Source organism: Ambystoma mexicanum, chromosome 5p, assembly GCF_040938575.1.
Source record: "Ambystoma mexicanum isolate Mex_15411 chromosome 5p, UKY_AmexF1_1, whole genome shotgun sequence".
Classification (NCBI taxonomy): domain Eukaryota; kingdom Metazoa; phylum Chordata; class Amphibia; order Caudata; family Ambystomatidae; genus Ambystoma; species Ambystoma mexicanum.
In genome coordinates this window covers 418462251-418485967 of record NC_090930.1, presented here as the reverse complement: position 1 = coordinate 418485967, position 23717 = coordinate 418462251, and the positions used below count along the sequence as shown (strand labels likewise).

Genomic DNA, 23717 nt, shown 5'->3' with positions numbered 1-23717 from the left:
TGTGACCCTACTATCGTCTTGGCTTTCAAAGCTGCCACTTTCACTATGTCTAAGATCTATGGCAGCGTGAGTGCAAAAAGAAGAGACATACTTTTCTGCACGATTATTCAGACTTGTTCTGTTAGCCGTGCAGAGAACTTCAGAGTGACTCTGGTGTCTATGTGGACCGACTTGGCAATTCGTGCATGAAAAATACAAATTCTCCTGATGCCTGAGTGTGTTGCTGTTATCAGTGTTGGAAGAATTTAACTTGTCCCCCACACTGTTTTCTTGATAAAAGGAGCTACCCTCCCTTAAATGGGAAGAATTGCTAAATTGGTTAACTCTCTGAACGGAGACAGTATGTTTGTGAGGGGACAGGAGATATGTGTTAGTGATGTCTCCCTGCATCTTCAGTAGCCCAATTTCACATTTGGCATTTCTTAAACGGATAGTGTTAACCCATATGTGGCATTCTTTCTTGCAACTGTGGCAAGCTGGCCATTGGCTAGTCACTGATGTGGTTTGCAGAGATAAAATTGCAGCAAAAATATCACCTGTGCAAAAAATCACGGCACAAATGCTGTGGTTTGACCCGGTAAAAGTGTACCCCATTATACCATTTAAGGGGAGAGGGGCATTTGCGGCGGTGTCCCCTGCTACCCTTAAATGGTATAATGGGTCCAGGGGTTCCGGGGGTGTCCCCACATCCTTTACATGGATTGCGGCGGCAAAACCACAGCATTGTTACTGCAATATTTTGTGTCCACAGCCATTTTTGCTGTGATTTTAACACATGGAACTCACTGATGTACTACCTCTCTAGGTGGTGTGACTCGGTGACAGGGATATTAGTATTAATTGAAACTGGAATTCACCTGGCATCAGGATGTTTGTAGGCTGGCTGGTACAGTTGATACAAAATATTTGGTGGGTGAAAGACCCCGGTTTACCTAGATGTCGCTCCCTTGAGTGTCTTGTACCAAATGACAGGGAATAAGTGAGGGAGAATAGGGGAGTCTCCCCATACCACCCTCAGCGGCATCCTCCAAGGTGCGCTTAATGAAAGCCTGCCTGTTCCCTTCCGTGCCTTGGAAGCACCATTATTTATTTTATTTTATTATTTGTTTATTTATATTGCACCGACTGCCCGCAGGCATCGGGGCGCATAAATGTAGACAAGGACAGACAAATAGTTGCACAGCGTGAAACAGGACAATTCACAGTACAGGAGGAGTTAGACTTTATCAAGTCCCAGGATTTTACCATGTGGTTTACTTGAAAAGCATAGTTTTAAGCTTTTTACGAAAGGTGGTGTGATTGGTCTCCAACCTAAGACAGTTCGGCAGTTTGTTCCAGTTGACTGCTGCTCGGATGGGGAAAGCTCTACCCATACCGAGTTCTTTTTTATATTTCAGGGTTGTTATAAGGCCCTTGGCTTCTGATCTTAGAGCCCTGGAGGGGTTGAATAGAGTGAGTTTAGCCTTCAGGTAGGCTGGTGCTTTTCCATAAAGACACTTGTGTGTTAGGCATAAGGACTTGAATTGCACGCGGTCCTCCATTTTCAGCCAATGGAGTTCCTGTCTGGCTTCACTGATGTGTTCACTTCTTGCCTTTTGTTTAATCATTCTGATCGCATTGTTTTGGACCATTTGAAATGTATGCATGTTTTGCTTACTTGCTCCTGCAAGGAGTGCGTTTCCATTGTCCAGATGTGACAGGATGGTAGCTCTGGCTATTGTAGCACAGTTTTTTCACTAAGTAGGGGTATGATTGCTTTGAGCAGGCCCCTTTGAGGGCCATGGGCTTTCACTACTACGGCCTCTGTCTCCGCCTGTGTTGTCTACCCACGGGCCTCCCTTCTTCAATTAGCTACTTTAGAGACTCAGCTTCCTATGTCAGCATGACAACAATAGAACTGACTCACTGTTCTATTACGGGAGTATATGGGTAGCATTAAATGTTGCCTATTCAACGCCCATTCGTTAGTGGCTCATGCCCCCCACTGCTATGATTTGGTGCATGATCATTCCCCAAAGCTCTGTTTCCTCACTGAAACATGGCTCCACACGTCTGGTCCAGTTCTTGTGAAAACTATTCCCAGTGGCTATGACAAGGCCTCTAAACATTCTGGCTCTGGACTGGCTCTTATATTCCAAACTAAATTTGCTTGTACACTGTCCCCCTTGCATTCATAGCATCCAGTTGGAAGCCATGCTTGTTGGGATTTCCATCTTGGCCTCACGCACCCTCCATGTTCTGTTAGTGTTTTGCCCCCCTGGTCACTAAGTGTCTTTCTGTGCCTCCTTTCTGGAATTTTCTATTGATATGTCTCATCGCTTCTCAGACGTGATTCTGCTAAGTGTTAAATTTACACTCCTTGCAGCTATCGGATATAATGTTAGATAATTTCTGTCTGTCATGAATGACCTCCTTTGCAAACAACTGGTGACTGGGCCTACCCATAATTTGGGAGGAATGCTAGATCTTGACTTTTCTTTGTCAGCCCTGATTAAAATGTACCCCTTCTTGGTCCGACCATTTTATGCTACCATTCACTATCTTCCTTTCTCTTCCCCTGTTACCTCGTGTTCTGCGTTGCCCTCCTAAACGGAGGTGGCATGATATCGACACTTGCACCATCTCCAATGAGATTAAGGCTGCTTGTAAATCAAGCCCTATCGATTTGTTATCCATCGCTCAGGCATTTATCACAGTAGCTGATCACCTAGTTCCTCTTAAACCCTCTAAACCTGGGGCCTGCCCGTCCGAGCCTTGGTTCTCTTCCCATTTAGCAGAGTTTTGGTTATGTCGCCAGCAAGCAGAAAGAAGATGGCAGACTAATTACTGCCCACTGGCCAAACCAGCCTCTCAACAAGCTTCTCAGGTCTATCACCACACCATCTTTGCAGCCAAGTGTAATTATTTCACGGTCCAAATTGAGTCAGTCCTAAATCACTCCAGGAAGTTATTTAAAACCATCCAGACTCTATCACTCTCTCCTCTAGGGCCTCTTGTCCCCTTTGGTGGTGCCTTTTCAGGAGTTATGTGACACCCTTTGACGCTTCTTTATTAAGAAAATTGAAACTATCTGCCAAACAATATCCAGCTCATCTTCTACTCGGGACTGTGAGATGAATTCTGACTTGCATAACCCCCTTGGGGACCCATTTTTGGTTTTCCTTTCCCGATTTTTGCCCAATGGACATCACTCAGGCTACTTTCAAGCTTAAATCAGCCTCCCCTCTTGATCCCATCCCGCTTTCTTTTCTGAAAAAGTGTATCTCTGATGTTGCCCCTCTCCTTACCGTGGCAGTGAACCATTCTCTGGCCACGGGTTTCATTCCCTCTGCTTTAAAACATGCCCTGGTCATTTCTCTTCTGAAAAAGCCTTCCTTGGATGCCCTTCTTCCAGCTAACTATCGCCCTATCGCCCTTCTCTCCTTCTTGATGAAAATCATTGAATCTTTAGTCACGCCTTTGCTTTCCTCTTTCTTAAAAAGTCATTCTTTTGTTGACCCCTTCCAGTTCAGGTTTCATCCTGGTTGGGGCAAAGAGTCAATGCTCGTCTCAGTCATTGACCATCTCGCAATTCTTTCTGACCAAAGTGGTATCAGAGCACTGATTTTACTCGATCTTTCTCCGGCTTTCAATATTATGGTATTATGGTATTTATTGAGCGTGGACCTGATTTCGAGAAGCAACAGGGCGTTTTACAGAAGTATACAACAGTACAGATGCATAGCATAGCACTTTTCAGAGGTAACAACAGAACAGATTTCCAGCGAGGGGTGGGATATCGAGGGGCACAAGGAGGGGTACAGCTGTACACGGTGGTAGGGAGAAGGGCGGGTGCCGTCTAGTGAGTCAGGTGGTGTGAAGGGGATGTGATGGCCTAGGTGCTGAGGCAGATAGATTCCTAGAAGAGGTGGGTTTTAAGTTATTTTCTGAATTATAGGAGCGTGGGGGCAAGTCTGATGCTGATGGGGAGACGGTTCCATAGTCATAGCTGTAGGCAGAGAAGGCTTGTTTTCTGGTGTGTCTTGGCTTCTGGTGTTGTGCTGTCCGCCAGAGAAGCTTAGTGTCTATGCAAGGTAGCTGGGTGACTTCAGGGCGATTGCCTTATAGATGATGCAGCAAGACTTGAAGGTGATTTGTGTGTGCGGTGAGAGCCAATGAAGGTCGATGAGGGCCGGTGTGATGTGGACGTATCTGCATAGAGCCTTGATGAGCATACTATTCTGGTCAAAGAATGGCTGTGGCTGGGATTTCTGGCTCTTTGCTGATCTGGTTTCATTTTCTCACTAATCGTTCCCAGTCTTTGTCCTTGCCTCTTTTCAGCTCTGCTTTGGTCTCTTTTTCATGCGGGGTACCTCAGGTTCGGCTCTGTCACCAATCCTTTTCAATGTTTATGTGCAGCTGTTGGTCAAACTCATTCAGTCATTTGGCTCCATTGTTATATCTATGCAGATGATACCCAGATAGCAGTACCTAATGATCTGGCCTCTGCCAATCCTAGAAATTGTCTGACTTCTGTTGGTGACTGGATGAGTATGAATTGTCTCAGACTAAACAGCGACAAGACTGAGGTTCTCATTGTGGGTGCCGCCCTTCAACCTCGGTCTGGATGCCCGAGTACTGGCCCTCTCCTTTTGGCCCTTTCCCTAAACCTGCTGCTGTTGTTAAGGACCTCAGCGTTAACATCTCGGCCACCCTCTCTTTAGGCACGCAAGTTAGCCCCGTTTGCCAATGGGGCCATTTCAAGCTTAAAATCTTACAGAAGATTCTTCCTTTCCTCTTCCAAGACATGCATGCCCCTGTGGTGGCTGCCTCCGTCTTTGGAACCCTAGACTACTGTAATGCTCCTTACCTTCCCTGCACCTATACCTACTCAAGGTATTGCAAAACACTGCTGCCAGATTGGTTTCTGGTGTTTCTATTCGGGATCATATCTCCACTACTTTGTGTTGCCTCCACTGGCTCCCCATCATTGCATTCAGTTCACATCTCTTTGGATTGTAGACCAGTCTTTCTATAGATTTGGGGCTGAGTTTTTGCAGGAGATGGTCCGTCGCTATATTCCTATTAGAGCCCTTCCATCTGCCTCTGATTTCTTGATTCCTGATCCTAGGTGTCACAGAGCTAGGATTGGTGAGCGTGCCTTTTTGGTGGCTACCGTGATTCTATGGAACACGACCTCCATGCGCTCTCCGTGCTACGGATAATCATCTGCTTTTTCGATGCCATCTGAAAACCCTCTTGTTTTCAGCATTTTCTGTCTGACTTTCCACCCTTGTGTCTTCTTCTCCTCTCTAACACCATGATGCCTTTTTGGTGTCTGTGTGCTTTACAAATGGAGGTAACATAACATAACATAGCATAACCAGCTTAGGGAGAAGCCCTGCCCACATGCTCGTCCCACTGTATGTCAGGCAGAGTCAGACCGGGGCGTTGCTCACAGTAGGTACCTAGAAGAGCAGATTTCTTTCATTCTGAAAAATATATGTGCACACATGGTAGTTCTATAGTTGAGACACAGAACTACTAAAAATATGGATTGAGATAAGTACACTTTTATCTCCAGGGAGCAAATTAAGAGGCACCAATGGCAGGGAGTGAAACAGTTAAATATGAGTAGCCTTACTTGATTCCAACGATGCACATGAATTCAATAGCACTCATTTCTTAACCAGTTTCTCTTTTATTTGTTTCAGGAAGCCAAAACGTTGAATACAAGAAAAACGTCTGGCATGAGGAGTGTTTTACCTGCAGCCAGTGCAAGAAAGCCATAGGATCAGGGAGTTTCTTCCCAAAAGGAGAAGATGTTTACTGTGTCTCATGCCATGAGCACAAATTCGCCAAGCTATGTGTCAAGTGCAAGAATGTAAGTACGGTCATTTAAACAGGACAATGGGCCATCCCTCGGTAGCTAGACAATGAATATAATAGCATGAACATTCATTGAATGTAGTTAACAAACTTGATTTTATCTTTTTCTGGAAATGGTTAATATAATCAGTCACTAAATACACCAATTTAAGCCTATCCTATGATATTTTCATGAATAGGAATTGGTTCAGAACATGCTTTTTGTTTCAGTTTATAGCAGTATTTGATGGAATCATGTTTTCCAGAATGGTCAATCATGTCGTTTCCAGGAGGACCGCTGTCTGTTGCTTCCACCATCTTGCTGACAAATGTGATAATGCAGGTTATAAATACTGCTATTCAAAGGAGACATAATACTGAGATAATATTTATAGGCCAGGGGTCTGCAACCTTTGGGTCTCCAGATGTTTTGGACAACATCCCCCATAGCCAGTATAGGCATAGTTAAGGATGTAGGGTCATGGGAGTTGCAGTCCAAAACATCTGGCGAGCCACACAATGTGACTCTTGGTATGGTCGGATCAGCCTAAGATTAGCCAGGAGGGAAGTACCTTCTTCCTGATTTTTCAGATCATCCGAGATCCTAGTGTTTGTCAAACTCAAAGTGGGTGTGGCTTGCATGATAAAATGGTGGATGTCATTGAGGAAAGTTCCCTGCCAAAGCTCCTCCTTAACACCTAGGTCCACAGCCCCTGCACTCCCCACGTATACTGAGGCTGGGATATCTGCTCTCCCTGTTTTTCTCCCCTTGTTGGTTGCAGATATCTTGCTGGCAAATTGACGGCCCTCTCTCTTTCTCTCCCCATTTTTAGCCCCCTGCTCCCTTGTATTGATGCCTTGTGATCTGCTTTCCTCCGCGTTCCCTGCCCCCTATAAATTGTAAAGCACTCAATTGTTTCCCGAAGTTGGTCCGTGCACAACAAATACTCTAATAATAACAATAATGGCACGTCTTAAGGCACACCATACACCAGCTTGGGGAGTGATTACGCTTCTTAGGGCACAGAGAATCCATGGATATTGGGCTTTCTCATAGGAAACTCAGATATTGATATTGATATTGATATTTTATTTGTATCGCGCTCATAGTCAAGTGTTTGCAGAGCACGACAAGGCAAGGGAGGGGAACAAGCGAGAACAAAAACAACGATCTTACTAGGCCCAGTGACATTGAGAACGTGCAAGTGCAAGGGTGAGGGAAAAGGGGAAAGTGCAGGACGGAAGGGGAAAAGTGGCAAGTGCTAGGTTTAAGGTACAGACAGGGGGTGTCTGATGAGTGCAGAAAAAGGGGGGGGGGCTCTAGAGTTACAGATACAGACCCAAGTGCAAGGGTTGCCAGGAGGCAGTGCGGGTGCGTGGCAGAGTGAGCAAGTACCAGAGCCCGAAATCAGAGGATAACCATGTGCACAATGCCGAAGCAGAACAGACCAGCAGGGGATAAGAGGAGCAAAGGCAGAAGCAAAGAGGAAGCTTGAGGTGCTTACGGAACCAGTGATGGTTCTCCTCAAGTTTTAGAGTGGCAGGGCAGCTGTTCCAGAGGGAGGATCCACCCGAAGACAGAGATCTACCCCAGCTCGTTTCTTTGAGAAACGACTGACTCTGAGGGATTGGAGGTGGCGGAGCAAAGAGCTTGAGAGGGAAGGTGTTTGCGGAGGGAGAGTTGAAGGTACTTTGGACCCAGACCCCAGAAAGCCTTGTGGAAAATGCAAAGGGTCTTGAATTTAATCCTTGCAGCCACTGGGAGCCAATGAAGAGATTTCAGGGCTGGAGAGATACGATCCCAGGGCTTGAGGCCAAGGACAAGTCTTGCAGTCTTGTTCTGGATGAGTTGCAAAGGGCGGAGAGTAGAAGCAGTTAGATTTAGAAATAGGCTGTTGCAGTAATCCAACCTAGAGAGAACCAGGGCTCGAGAGACAGTGAGCTTCTGGGGAAGGAGAGGAAAGGCAGAATACCTCTGAGGAGGTGCAGTTGGAAGTTTCACTTTTTGGAGACATCAGAGATTTGGGCAGAAAAGGAAAGCGTGGAGTCGAAGATGACCCTAAGGTTCTTAGCCTCGCAGGTGGGGGTAGGAGGAGGGCCAAGGGAGGCCGGCCAGAGGGTGACTGGAAAGGAGGGTGAGGGTGTGTCAATGGGGAGGATCTCAGTCTTGCTGGCATTCAGGCAGAGATCATTAGCGGCACACCACTCCTGAATAGCAGACAGGCAATCAGAGGTGAGAGAAGGAGAAGAGGTGGCTGAGGGAAGCCTGAAAATGAGTTGAGTGTCATCCGCATAGCACTGAAAATTGGAGCAGAAAACGTCAATGCGAGAGTTGCCAGGTATTAGTTGAAAAGCTAGGGTGAGAGGTTAGTACCCTGGGGAACACCACAGGTAGAGAGGGAGATAGAGGAAAGGAAGGACCCAAGTTGGATCTGGGAGGGTCAATCAGAGAGGAAAGAGGTCAGCCAGGCCAGAGCCTGATCAGTAATACCCAGGTTGCAATGGAGACGGCTGAGCAGGATGGTATGGTTAACTGTGTCGAGGGCAGAAGAGAGATCGAGTAGGATGAGGACAGAGGGGATGTTAGAGTCAAGGTTGGAGAGCAGATCTTGACAGATGGTCAGGAGAGCAGTTTCCATGCTTCTTGCAGCCGTAAATCCAGACTGATGGTTGTGTAGACAGCTACCAGAATCAGAGTGAAGGTTAAGCTGCAAGATGGCCATCTTTTCCAGGCGTTTACCCAGGAAGGGAGTGATGGAGATCGGACGATAGTTTGCCGGGCAAGAAGGGTCAGCTGTGGGTTTCTTCAGAAGAGGGTGCACACGAGAGTGCTTCAGAGGGGAGGGGAAGGCTCCTGCGGTGAAGGAGAGGTTGCAAAAGTTGGCCAGGGCAAGAGCAAGGGTGTCAATGTGGTCCTTGATGGTTTTGGAGGAACAGGGAAAAACCTGTTTTGACAAGACTTTCATAGATCAGACTTGCCTAGAGATCTCATCAGGGGAGAAAAGTGGAAAGGACGAGAAGGTGGTTTGGGGGCGGCTGCAGGAGGGCCAGCATTCACAGAGGAGAAGGGAGAAGAGGGGGAGGGGACGAGAGGGTGGACAGGATGTCCTGGGTTTTTGAGATGAAGTGAGAGGCAAGGGTCATGCAAAGGGCCTGTGAAGCGACAGGAGAGGTAGAAAAATTGCAGTAGGGTTGGCCAGCTCCTTGCAGATTTTGAAGAGTTCGGCTGAGTTGTTGGATGCTACAGAGACACAGGCTTGGATGTGTGCTCTCTTTTTAGTATGGACAGAGAGTCGGTATTGCCTTTGACACACGCTTCATTGGACGGATGTCCGAGAAATACTCCAGGAGAGAGGAGTGGTCAGAGGGATGGAGAGGGGGAGGTCAGAGGAGATCAAAACATCAAGCATGTGCCCTGCAGTGTGAGTCGGGCCAGAGGGGAGGATTGTTAGGGAGAGGGAATCACAGAGGTCACGGAAGAATACAGCGGAGGAACAGAGAGAGTCTAGATGGATATTGAGCTCACCAAGAAGGAGGAGTTGAGTGGCTGAGGCCAGGAGGGAGGAGGAGAGGTCGGCCCACTCAGAGAGAAAGGAAATGATCTGACCAGGAGGCCGATAGATAGTAGCCACGGCAACAGAGTGGCCAGGAGAGCGAGAAAGCCTGCAGACAATGCATTTGAAAGAGGCGAATATCTGCGTGGGAATGATAGAGGCAGGAATCCACTCAGAGAAAATCAGGTCACCACCCCATCCAGAACGGGTGGATTTGGGTGCAGAGAGGATCTTGTAGCCATCAGGGAGGAGAGCGTCAAAGCTCGTGACAGAGCTGGACCGTGAACCATGTCTCAGTGAAACCAAGGACATTAAGGTAAAGTTCTTTCAGGAGGTAGCAGATGTCAAAGGAGTGTTTGACAGCAGAGCGAGAGTTGAGAGTGGCAAGATGAAGAAGGTTGCCAGCCTTAAAGGCCTTCCGGTGGAGGGGTACAAACCAGAGGTATTCCCTGTGGAGGTGAAGAAGAAGGAGCCCAAGGGGGGCAGAAGAGGAGGGAAGAGAGAGCAAGGTAGGCAAGGGGGGAGGTGTGCAGAGGGAATAGCAGGAAATTAAATGAAATTGATGAGGCGAGGGAAGCGCCTATCAAAGAGGAGGAGATTGGCCTGAGTGCCTTGGACCATGATGGTGCCATTTAGGTAGACATTAATGATTACCTTAGAGGAGTCGAAGGGGGCCATAAGGGCTTCCCAGCGGGTGCCATCATTAATGGGAGAGGAGGAGAAAGGACAGGGTACAGAGATCCTATGAAAAGTCCATCGATATTGCAAAGGAATGACAAAGAGGATGTCAGTGAGGGTCTGTCTGGAGGAAGCGCTGGAATAGGTCTCAGCGATAGGGAGACCAGGGTTGGAGGCCAAGATATCCTTTTTGAACTTCTTCCTACCAGACTTAGTGAGAAGGGAAGGATAGTCGATGGAGAGACAGTTGGAGGAGATAGGAGAAACAGAAAGCACCATGGGTGAGTAAGAGAGAGAGGGGAGAGGGAAAGTGGGTAAGAATAGAACAAGTAGAACAGTACGGTGCAGTCACTGGGCCAGCAGGTTGCAGAAAAGCACACAGTACAAGCAAAGGGCACAGCAAGTTTGCAAAACACAGCTAGATTTATCCTAAATCAAACTGAAAAAACAGAGCTAGGTTTGACTTTAAACTAAAAAGCAAAAAACAGCCATATTTGACTTTAAACCAAAATGCAAAGCTCAGCTAGATTTGACTTTAAACCAAAATGCAAAACGCAGCTAGATTTGACTTTTAACTAAAATGCAAAAAACAGCCAGATTTAACTTTAAACTAAAATGCAAAACACAGCTAGATTTGATTTAAACGAAAATGCAAAACACAGCTAGATTTGACTTTAAACTAAAATGCAAAAAACAGCCAGATTGACTTTAAACTAAAATGCAAAACACAGCTAGATTTGAGATTACGGTTGGATTCAGATGCTAGCAGTTGGTATAAAAACGCTATGCAATCAAGAGTGTAAACATGGGAGACAAGCAGTAAAGGAAGAGAAATCAAAAGAGGGTAGGAGTGTGTCCAGAAGGAGGGAACTAAACCATAGTTAAGGCGGTCTGAGTGTCATAGTAGTCCAGATTTTGTTGAGATGGGAGGTAGCAGCATCATGGTAGCTCTTGTGCAGGGGTGCAAGTAAAACCCCAGGCAGCATTCTGGTAGTTCGACAGGGAGCAGACAGAGCCTTAGAAAGTGGGACTTTGAAACAGGGGGCCGGCCAAAGCCTGCCGGTCCCCGATAGGCCACTAGGTCTTTCCCAAGACCCAATCGGTGTGCAGAGAGTCAGGAAGCACACTTGTAGGCAGCCTCAGTGAGTTGAACAAATGTGGCAGCCATCTTGGAAGTGCCACGAGGTGATAAAAAGGCAGAAGGGGACAGTGGGCTCCAAGCAACAAGGCACAAGTATTGGGTGCCACAAAGAAAACAAGGCAGGGAAAAACGTGGCCGCAAGCACGCTGCACTTCCCAGTAGTTCTGCTTCTTTTTTTTTTGTTTTTCACAAATAAAAGTAATTTCATCAAAATTCACATTTGCATTTCTAAATGCCACGTGAGGTCTTTGTAGCCTTTTAGATGGTAGACAGGGCCAATCTCCTGCAATAGTAAATGCTTGCCCACAAATACAACTGGACGGAGAAACGCAGGAGGAAACACATGAGATTAAGACAAAATTTGGAACAATGTAGCAAATTATTGACACCAGGTGGTCCCACAGAGCCATAATCGTCAAGGCTTTCACAAAGTATAGGGTATGATAACTAGGCAGAGTACATCATGTCAGAACTGGAATACTTGAAACCCTCTGGAACATGCTCCTACCCCAGCTAAGGTTTAACAATAACTTCCTACAATTCTGTCACATCTGTTCCTAGATGCCTTTGGCCCTGAAAGTTGACTGCTAGCTACAGCCAGATGTCTATCAATCTGCCTGCTTTACATGGAACATAATATGAGCATCTACTGCTGTCAATGCAGATCATACACATCTGGAAACTGGTGCCCAGAAATCAAGATCCTCATGAATTATTGAGATTCCTTCTTTGAAACCATCAACTATCCCAGAGAAGTGACCAAAAAGCAGTATGAGTGAAATACAAAAACCACAAACGAAATAATGTAAAATACAATATAATAAAACAAGCAAAGGAGCATACATCTCCCTGCCTAGTACACTGCAATGTTCAGACTACAAATGACAGCATTCAGTTCATTCTTATCATGCACTTGATATTATTTCTGAAGTTTGGAAAGCCAGACCCTGCTCGTCCGTTTATGTGGTATTTCCTCAGTGTGTGTTCATTTTTCTGACAGCTCTTTTCCTTTGAATACAAGACAAATTGCTTATGCACAAACTGTTGTGCAAACTTTGAAAGAACTATGAGTAAATCCTATTCAAATCTCACTTTAGCAAATGTGGATGATCTTTTTGAAATGCACTGCTTCTCTATGAAGAAAAAGTTATTTTGAATAAAATGCCAGTTGCAGAGAGCCCAACAAGTTACACGGGATCTATGTGTTTACTACGACCCCCAGTCCGACGGCCGAAAATGCTGCCTTTTCTTTCTTTTTTTTACTCCCATTACACCACATAGTATGTGCTGGGAGACCCCTAAAGCCCGCCATACTACTATTATATCCCATTACCCCCGATATATATATATATATATATATATAAATAGTTGCTCCTGGTTTTCAGTTACTTTTTCCATTAGATCGTTCAGCCTCTCTATCTCCCCTTTCTTCTAGGTTTTTGTCTGCGCCCTCACACCTATGGGTTTATGGTGCGCCATACAAATGCTATAAAGTAAAGTAAAGTAAATATATGTGGTGTAAGGGGGGTCGAAACAAATTAAAAAGTCGGAATTTTGTGAGTCGGAATTCTGAGGGCGATATTTTAGTCTATTTGTGTTACACGCATTAGCACTGCTTACAAACCATACTGCATAGCTCCAAAATTCACCAACCCACATACTCAAGTTTTCCTGCATCTGAAAGGCGCATTTTGAGCCCCCTGGTAGTGTTAAATAGCTGGCCAACCTGTTTTTGACTGGATGCTTTCCACTATCGCAGATTACGGGCATTGTGGCATGCAGTGGCATGGAACACATCTGGATAAACATTGCGCCCATGTTGTGTCAGTACATTGAAGTCATCATGCCTGCTCATTCTAGCACCCTCTGCATCTGTGCAATTTGGTGGATTGTGACTTCTTTTACTATGCAGATAATACAAGACTCAGTTCGTCAAATTGTATTGGAGAGGAGTTGCAATGGCGGCCACCATTCCAAATCTACCCCCGTGCATGTCCATAGAAATGCGCATAGTCCCAAAACAATAGGAGTTTTGCATGCAACCGGATGAGCGCTGAGGACATATTTTGGAGGTACTGCCGAGATCAACGAATGTACTAACCAATCCACCCCACTCCTGCTCCTCCAACACAATCCACAACCACTGTACCTGACTATGGACTAGCCAAACCACACATACACACACCAAGCATTAATTAACTTTCACACTCAACTAACTTCAGAGACACTGGACCTAACCTCAGTCAGAAAACACCAGTGCAAACAATACATAAAACCCAGCCTTACCACACACAATCGCACACAAACACAACTCATTGAGACATGCAACAAACAACGACGATACTGCACCACCCCTTAAGGATACAACAAACTGGTGCACAAGTTTATACGTCCGCCCTAACCGCACTCGACTCACACACACAACATAAACACTAGTACACAACCAAGGCACTGAGTCTTACCCTTACGGTTTCAACAAGCCGGGACGCTCAACAAACACGCACGCAAGACAACACACACAGACGCCAGTTTCTCCTAGTTCTGAACCTAGCCTATCATCCTATCGTCACTACCACAATCCACCCTCTTCTCTTGCAGAGCCATGTGAGCACCTGGGGACTGCACATGGGTGGTAGCTGTGTGCAGTATAAATCTACATAAGATAACATGCATGCATTTTTGGCTCATTAAATCTCCATGCAGTTTCACGGACTAGCCCAGGAACACGCCATCCTCTGGTGATCTAGGCCATGCTGTTTACCGGGGACCTTCTGCCTCATCTGAATGAGGTTGTTTTTATTCTGAGATAACACCTTATTGCATTTGTGCAGTACATTTGTGTTTGACTGGCAAAAGTAGGCCTCATCCCAGGTTCCAATCCCAGTGGTATTTGTGCACCTCAACCTCACAGTCTTTCTGTCCCTACTTCATTCTAATTGTTAATGATACATGGAGAGTAAAGTAAACACTTTTTCATGATAGTTTAATGTAATGGTATAAAGAACTGAAATGTTAATGTTGAATCCTACATTTTCCTAACCTCAATATCTGTTACTAGGCTATCACTTCTGGAGGGATCAATTACCAAGATAGGCCCTGGCACTCAGAATGCTTTGTATGTGCCACTTGCTCCAAGAAGCTTGGTGGGCAACGTTTCACTGCCGTGGAAGACCTGTTCTACTGTGTGGACTGCTACAAAACCTGCGTGGCTAAGAAGTGCTCGGGATGCAACAACCCTATCACAGGTAGAGCTCTCATGAATATCTATGTGAAAAAGATGCATTAATGGCTGCTATGAATGCTGAAAAATACAAAGGTCAGGCATGACAAATATGAAGTGTGATGCTCCAATAAAAGCACATAGTGCATGTATATGTAGAGGTCCAAAGCAAGGCTTAGCAAATGTAGACTCGGTCATATACTCTTTTTTATTTTGTGTATCTTTATTTAAGATTGGCAAGCACATGTTAAACATACCAACATGACCCTGCAACACATTACCACCATTACATTGCAATCCAGGTTTGTCACATGTCACAGTACCTATCTAGAGATGTCAACACAATCGGCTTACATCATAGCTGGTCTTTAGCCAGGAATGCTCAGAATTCACACCATATATCCCTGGGGTGCACGAAGATGGGCTGCATTGTTACATACATGTCTTCACAATCATTGACCCAAGTTAATTCTCTCAACCATTCACTCTCATGTGGAGGTTGTTGATCTTTCCATTTCAGTAGAATATATTGTTTAGCCAACATACATCTGATATTCAGGAAAGATCTCAAGGGTTTTTCTGGGACATAGTCCCACACTCCAATAATACACTCATAGTTGATTTCTCCAGTTGCTTATCAACTACATTAGCTAGTATTGTATAGATCCATTCCCAGAAGCGCTCCAGCCCAGGGCAGCTCCATAGCATATGCCTGTATCCTGCATCCTCATAGCCACATCTTGGACAACGACCTTAATGGCCAGGGTATATTCTCCTCCGTTTACATGGTATATCATGCAGCATATGTAGGATCTTATATTGAATTAACTTCAACCTCATATTCATTCATCCAAGCCTTCTCTTTCCTTGCTAGGGTCCTATCCAAAATCCCCTTATAGAGGGTAGCTAGTATTCTCCGACAGTCAGGAAATGGATATGAAGACAAGTAGTTCATTTTCTGGAGGTTCTATCGGATAGCATTCCCACCATTTTTCACTGCAGTCCTCAATTTATAAAACTGTAGTATTTCCGTGGGTGTGCCCTTGTGTCCCTCCCTCCAGGTTTGTAGTGTCAAAAGCGTCCCATCCAAGAACAAATCCCCTATTGTCTGATACCCCAGCTTAGTCCAGTGCGATCTCAGCGAGGCATCCAATGCGGGAGTAAGGTTAGGGAAATTCCACTGTGGCAGCCAATGGTAGTATGGGTTCTTCGCATTGGTTCTCCCATAAATGGCTCTCCAGGCTAACAGCATAGTCTGCATAGGGTAAAATGGTCAATCATCTTTATAATTAGTGTCTAAGATTAATGTCTTGATGTCTGAGTCTCCCGCTGCTGCCTTTTCGAACTTGACATGTGGTGGGGCCCCATCCGTCCCATACCAATAGGTTGCAAACTGTGCCTGGGCAACTAACTATTATACCTCCATGTGTGGATTATTGTATCCTCCACTACAGTATGATTGTGCCATGTCTTCCCAGTTTTTCCTAATGGCTCCAGAGGGCCACAGGAATTGGGAGATGTTATTATAGAGATTCCTAAAAAACTATCTACCCGGCCACATCGGTACATTTACAAAGAGATACAATAAATTGGGTGCCAATATCATTTTAACCTCCACTAACCGACCTGCCAACGACATTGGCGCGCGCGACCAACAGCTTATTTCTGTATTTGCATATGTTACATGAGCACGTTATCAATCATCAGTGTATTTTTGCCCTGGGAGACCATGACTCCTAGATGTTTAAATCTGTCTGGTGCCCATTGCAGTGCTCAGGGTGTGCTGTCGGTTAAGGGGAACATTTCAGATTCATCATAGTTCACTGTAAACGCAGAATATTTACCAATTTGAGCAATGTCTTACATAATAGGGTTTAAGTTGTCGTGGGTCCCTAACGTACAACAGCATATCATCTGAATATAACGAGATGATCTCCGGCTACCCCGATACCGAATTCCCCGCCTCCTGTGGCGGTTCCTGCCACACCTTTGTAAAACCAGAATAAAAGTGTCCAGGATACCAAGTTGAATGCTTTATGAGCATCCATTGCTACTTACTGCCACTGCTTGGGTCGTAGGTGATATACAGGCCATAATATTAAACAAGCGTCTGAGGTTCAAAGACGTAGATCTTCCTGGTATAAAACCAGCTTCATCATGGTGTACTAGGGAAGGCATCAATGGGCAATGATCTATTACGTATGGGTTTGTATACACTTTAGTATCTTCATTCATGAGAGACAAGGGCCTAAAGGGGCCACATTCCTCACTAGGCTTCCCATGTTTTAGGAGTACTATAATAGTAGTCTCTCAAAGTGTCTTCGGGAGTTGCCCATTCTGTACAGATTCTTCCCGCACGTGTAATAGGCAAGGGGCAAAAAGAGCTCTATATTCAATATAAAACTCTGCAGTAAGTCTGTCAGCGCCTGGGGACTTACACCTCGTCATGTCCTTTATTACCTTCTGTATTCCTTCAACAGTGAAGGGGTTATTTATCCCCCTCTGGCACCGTCCGAAAGAATAGACATAGGAATGGTCTCCAGCAGGGTGTATAGACCATTATCATCGCTTACCACCATATAACGCCTCATAGAATTTAACAAAGACATAATTAATATCCTGATCTGAATCTTTGATATCCTGATGCTCGTCTCACAAGCCAATTATGTGATTCAAGCCCCTTTCCATTTGTATCAGGTTTGATAGCGCCCTGCCAGGTCGTTCCCCTTCACCATATCTCCTAGCCGCAGCTGTTTTTGCAACATTTTTCACCTCCCTATCCACGTGTTGCTTAACTAATTCTAGGTGGGTCTTAATTTCTGCCAGTGTAGTGTGGTTTGGCGCAGCCGCACATTTGCTTTCCAAAGTTTTGAGTTTGCCTTCGCGAAGGGCTATATCTCTACGGATAGCCTTAAGCACGCCAAACTCCCTAGACATGGGCATCCCTCTTATGAATATCTTAAACGTTTGCCAGAGGATACCTTGTAACACTGTATGGTTGTCCTTAGTTTAAAATAAGGTACAGATATCATCTTCAACACTTTTTCGGAACACCAAATCTTGCAACGCCACCCATTTAAATTACCATGTTGCACGGTCCCGGGATTTCACACCCCATCTCAAAGAGAGCACTATCGGCGAGTGGTCCAAATAGGTACTGGGAAGTATATCAACCTCCAACATCTGTCCCACCAGGCACTCTGAAATTAAGAATAGGTCTAACCTAAATGACAAGTCATGTACCGAGGAATAATACGAAAATCCTTCTGTCACTGGATGTAAAGTCTGCCATATATCACACAGTTTAAGCCTATCCATTTGGTTTAGAATACAGTCTTCTGACCTTGAAAGTGATCTGGGTCGTCCTACCTGGTGGATAACGTTTGAGGTTTAATATTATATCCATAACCCCTCCAGACAATTGGTATCATAGGATAAGCCATTGGGATATCTGCCAAGTTTGCGTAAAACACTGAGTCATCCAGGTTAGGCCCATATGAGTTCACTGGCAGCACTTCTTTAGTTAATAATTTACAGTGTATAATAACATAGCGACCGTCCAGGTCTACATGGGAGTGTAGTAGTTTGAATTTAACATGCTTATGAATCAGGGTTTAAAATAGCACTGCATATGATTTTGGATAATTGTGAGGCCACAGTGCTCAGTCATTTGGAGCTGTAGGCGATCTTCCGGGGAGGGCTTTTGTGTAGTGCTGAGGCATTCGTGTTTGCTAGCTGAAATGGCCTATCCTACTCTTTAAAAAAGGAGCAAGCATTTATATCCTCTGTGATGAAGTTCCCTGCCTGGCTCTGCAGTCCACCAGGAGAGTGAACCAGGGGGATGTGTGCCGCCACATGCCAGTGGATGATTAGCCCAGGGGCAGAATGAGGAGGATCTCTATAACTCTGGATCTTTTGACAGTCACTCTTAAGCCACCAGACACCCTTCCCCAACCAGGGACCCCATGACTCTCTGCATGCCCTTAAAACATCTGAAGAGGAGACTGGCAGGGCTGCCATTGGTCCAGTGGGACTACAAGCTTACTGTTCATGGACCAAACACTCTGGGAAATACCTAAACAGGGTTAACAACACCCCTAGAAAACCCCAGTGTACTTATAGACACAATAGCAGAAGGCAGGGACAATTCCTCTTCATTCAGCTCTACCTGCCCGTCCCTACACACACATATGAAATGCAAGATAGTCACCAGGCATGATATAGGCTTAGGCTGGCCTCCTCAGCCTAAACTGGACTGAGGCGAGGCTGGAAACACAGTCAGTCTCAGCCCTCCAACAATTGGGAATTACAGATGCAGACACTCACTGCGTGTCATGTGAGGAATTCCACCATCCGCACGGGGAGTGTGTGCTCACCTGAACTTTTTTGAAATTTTGTAAGAAATTGAATGATGGAAGATCAACCTCAGAAAATGTGTGGGGCTAGTCTGCACATATTTTCCTATGTTGACGGCACAACAAACACATAGTCAAGTGTACTCCGGGGGGGACACAGCCTACAGGCGCAGTCCTCCCTGTCACATTTAGCTGGAATGTGACACCATGGGTACATCAAAGCATCTCAGTAAGGGGAAGGCAACACCTTCCTACTGCCATGACCAGCCTAATTAAATATCAAAGGCTCCATGGATCCACCCTGTTCTATTGTCTAAGTTCTGTGTGGTGGCAGCGCATACTGATGAGTATCAAATAAAAGCAAGCCTGCGAAGAGGCTTGGTTACAGAACTAACACAAGGGACAGGAAACTAACACCTCTTTGATATGCAATGTGTCAACTTGAAGCTAGCTCCCACCCCTCTGTATGAAGGGCACTGAATGTCATGTCTGGGAAAACTGTTTACAGTAGGCAACTCCTGCAGGGAACCCCATTTCAGAGGGAAGAAGTATGTGATTTAATGGAGACAGAAAGTCTGTTGTCGCCACAACTTCAAGGGAGACATATGCTTTGATCAGGAGTTACAGAGAGCTCAATTAACCAGAGAGACACTTTGATCCACAACAGACAGGAAGATGGGTGGGACTTAGTAGTACATGCTGTCACCCATTACCTTTCCTGTTGCAAAGCGCTCTGGTTATGACCTCACGCATAACAGAAGATTGTTGGTGGGGCCCCAGAATTGGTTCAATAAGGTAGGCTTAGCCTGCACCAATCACTGTGGCCCATTTGGCTTTAAAAGAGGCTTGAGCCCCTCTTTTGGCAGATCATCCAACGACTTTGAAAAGAGTAAGAAGAAATACTCATTTGTACCCTGGCTGAAGGTACAGTCTGCCTTGCAGGTTCTGCCAGTGAAGGAAGGCCAGGATTTCCAAAAGGGAAGCAATATCTCTCCCCTAAACATCTCCCAGGGAACAGAGGGAGATACTGGACTCAGAGGACTCATCCAGCAGCTCCAGAACCGGTACCTAGCCAGCACACAGTGTGCCCTGCTAGGCTCTGTCAGCAATCTTCCTACGTGGGAAGTGCCAGAGAGTTTTGGAACAAAGGACAAGGCTGTTGCCTGCAAACACTCTCCTCAACTTTGGGCCATTCGCCTTAAAGGATGGCACAAGCCCTGCGAAGAAGCTAGGAGGAGTGCCATAGTAAGCATAAACCAGCGTTCATCTGTTAAGGACATTCTCGAGGCAGTCGAGCCCTCAAACTGCGACCGGCTGCACCACTGATTGTTGTCATGCTGCAGTTACTAAAGCCGTTTGAGATGCCTCAACCAACGTTTGGCACCAAAAGATGCCTCCGCTATTGGAGACCACACAGGCAGACCAAGAGACCTCTCTTTGGTTCTCCCTAGGGGCTACGACCACTGGCACATTGGATCAAAGCAGTTTGCTGGGTGAGGGACCCCAGAAAGCCAGTAACACAAATATGGTAGAAGAAAGTTTGTGTCACCCTTGCACCTGCAACATCAGAGGAGAGGGGTGAAGTAACCTTGTGTGCATTTTATGGCCTTGAACCATTGCTACAGAAGCACAAAGACCTAACTACTGACACAGAGAGAGAAGACCATCCTGTTGAGTATTTCTTTTTGGTCACTACTTGTACACAACCCAAAGTGTTTGAGATACAGTACTTTGTCTTGGCATCCTCCTTGATACCAGGACATGCAGAAATGGGACAGCTGCGGTTTATACCACGTCTGTCCCACTGAAACAATAATGCATAAAACAGTCAAAAAACACCATTCTATGCATTGTGCATCCTTCGCACCTACTCAAACAGCCTGACGGCAGTGGTGAATTCCGGATGCACTAAAAAGTGTGAAGAAACATCACTTTATTTGTGCATTTGCAGGAAGGGGATGGACATGCCATCTGAATGTACGCATCTAGGATGGGCCTAATCGGATGCCCTGTGTGAACCAGGAGTAAACTTTTTGGGTGCAAGTGATTTAAATGGGAACCATCTCCGAATGCCAACAAAGACGCTAGCTGTCGTCTGCCAGGGGAGTTAGCGATGTCGGAGGTGGCGGTCTGAGAGGGGCATGTATAGATTTTGTCCTAGTGCTGACCTTAATGTCCTCTGTTTAAGTGTTGGAGCCAAATGTGTGCATTGGTGCCCGCTGTGGACCTCTGTACTCTAACCATAAGACACAGGCCTCTGTTTGGCCACTGCGTAGAGCAAAGGACATTTAAGAGGTCTACCAAAAAATGCATTTCATCTTTATTGGATCCTGTTAGGCAGTTTGACCAGGTTATACCCTAAACCAGCTGTGTTCTGTGATTTATATAGAAAGATAATGGGCTTATTTCACTGGAGAGAATGAGGAGATGTTCCTGGTTACACCAGGTGTGTAATTGCAGCATTACACCTGATGCACATAGCCTGAAACTGGAGCAAATCATGGGCAAAATACAAGTCACAAAGTTTTGCTCCATTGCATCTTAGAGAATATCCGGGCATTTCCAGATGTGCTTCATTGTATGCTTTGACTGTCTAATATGCCCGCGGGCAACACATGATATGTTCCTGTGCCAATCTTTGAGAATCGTCACATATACATTTTGAATGAAGAAAGTGCAAATAACTGAGTTATGTTATCTTTTTCTAAAAAAGCAAAGATATGCAATTGTAGGTATTTATTCAACAATGTGTTTATGATTTCTTATTGATTGAGCAGTAACATGGAAAGCCCACTACACCAGGCCCAGATAAACCCGTCACCCCATTAGCTGAGTTTCCCTAATTCGAGCCTCGAAAGGTATACTTTGAAAATGGCGGCACACCCCAGTATGCCAAGCACTATTTTTACCCTTATTTGCCCTCCTGACCTGCTCAAAATCATACTGATCCCAGTCAGGAGAGGTGGTCTTTTTGTTTTGATCTATTTTTAAAATTAATATTAAAATTGGGATATATTTTGTTTTCTTCCCTTATTTATTCGGAATAAAAGGTATTTCTACCTCTTCATTTTCACTGTTCTTCATTTGTGCAGCTATTTTGACTCTGCACCTCGGAAATGACAGCATTAAATACGAGTTCAATGGTTGTCTTGGTTGTGTTTCCACACAGGGTTTGGAAAAGGAGCTAGTGTGGTCAGCTACGAAGAACAGTCCTGGCATGACTACTGCTTCACCTGCAAGCGATGCTCGAGTAACCTCGCCAACAAGCGCTTCGTGAACCTCAAGGATAACATCTACTGCCCCGACTGCGCCAAGAAGGTCTAAGCTGGAGGCGCGGCGCCGTGTGCACTGCCCAATGGCATCGCATGCCTCTCGCTCAGACAAGAGCCCTCTAACACCCTACACAACAGAACAGTGCACACAAAAGCAGAAGCTGCCTCCTGCCATAGGCATCCAAGATACACAACAGCTACAAAACAAAACACAGCATGCATATGTCATTTCAAAGACGGCAGTAGAGTTAAAGCTTTGCAATACATTTATAGCTCATGTGATATAGTGAGAACTATATTTCTACGCAAGCACTAATGCAAAATCCAAGATAGATAGTAAACCTAGGTTACTACTTTTAGAACGTCCCATTGTATTGCATAATGTGTGCGAAATTGCAAATGTCAGCTTTATTAACACTGCATGGATGATTTGGCTTTCAAAGCTTCCTTGGTCAGCTTACACATGACAACCACCAAGGTGACATTATCAGATTGCATCACACAATATATCTATCTATATATGACAATAACAAAGTATAGAGTTCAATGTTTGTAGAAGCAATGCATTTATATATTCACGTTTTAGCAGCAACATCCTAAAGCGCTATTAAATCAATTTAACAACATGAAATTAAGAATAAAGACATGCATAATAGTGTCAGGCATGAATTCATTTATTTTACTATTTTTTATTATAGCTACAAAAATGTACTTAAATAATAAATTACTAGCTTTAAAATACAAATGCCTCCCTATTCCAAATCTTCTGGCTGGGAGTAATCATTTTACTCCTGCAAGAGTCAGGCAACCTGATTTACCTTTAGCAATAAGATCATATTTTAACGCTTTTCTGTGAGACATTTACAGTTGTTCCTTTATCATCATCGCTTGAGATGAATTTCAATGTATAGATGATATATTGTAAGGCGCGGTTGAATACTATGGCGCAGACGAGACACTGAGATTGTAAAATGATGAGGGACTAATGATGTCACACAGGATAAGTTATAAACTACCAATCAGAGAGTCTCTTAAACAGTCAGCTAATATAAAGAAGGCCGGATTTTCATTTAATGTGCCAATACCCAATACACACACACACACGCACACACACAGACACACACTACTGTACAATTTAAATTAAAAGCCATGTTTTTTTATACCATTTGATAGGAAGAACGGAATGGAATCACAGGGTCTGGAATGGGCCATTTTCTCTGCCTCAGTTTACAGCCAAGGTACCTACATTAACCTATATAGGAACATATAAAAGGCGTAAACACGTCTGGTGCTTCAGTGCCTGTTTGCAATTTCTGTCTTATTTTTCTCTCGGAAAGCATTTCTGTAACAAAGATTGGCCTTCGCAAGACGTGTGCTTTTAAAATGTACATCTAATAAACATTTTAACCCAAGCCATGTTCGTTGTCATTTTCAGAGATACTGAGTGATCTTTCCTAAATGTCATCAAAATAGTGATGTTTCAGAATGGCATGAATAGAACGTAATGATTAGTTCGTTCTCGTACTTTGGGTAGCGCAACAACTTGGATTGATTCGATAACAGGTCTTTCGGCATGTTAGGCCTTCACGTCAAACAGGACACATACGTTGCCTTTAGGTGCTTTGGCAATTGACATATTACCATTTGCAC

The 23717-nt window shown here is 44.9% G+C and overlaps 1 protein-coding gene across 3 annotated transcripts in view; it reads left to right on the top strand.

Annotated features, from left to right (window-relative positions):
- Positions 1-23479, top strand: part of FHL1 (four and a half LIM domains 1) — a 377304-nt gene extending 353825 nt beyond the window's left edge. For all 3 annotated transcript variants that reach the window (XM_069612816.1, XM_069612817.1, XM_069612815.1), the window contains 3 exons: positions 5694-5863; positions 14279-14465; positions 21965-23479. In XM_069612816.1, the coding sequence (XP_069468917.1) occupies positions 5694-5863; positions 14279-14465; positions 21965-22119 (512 nt within the window). In that variant the 3' untranslated portion in view covers positions 22120-23479. The remainder of the gene's footprint in view (positions 1-5693; positions 5864-14278; positions 14466-21964) is intronic.
- Positions 23480-23717: the final 238 nt, after the last annotated feature.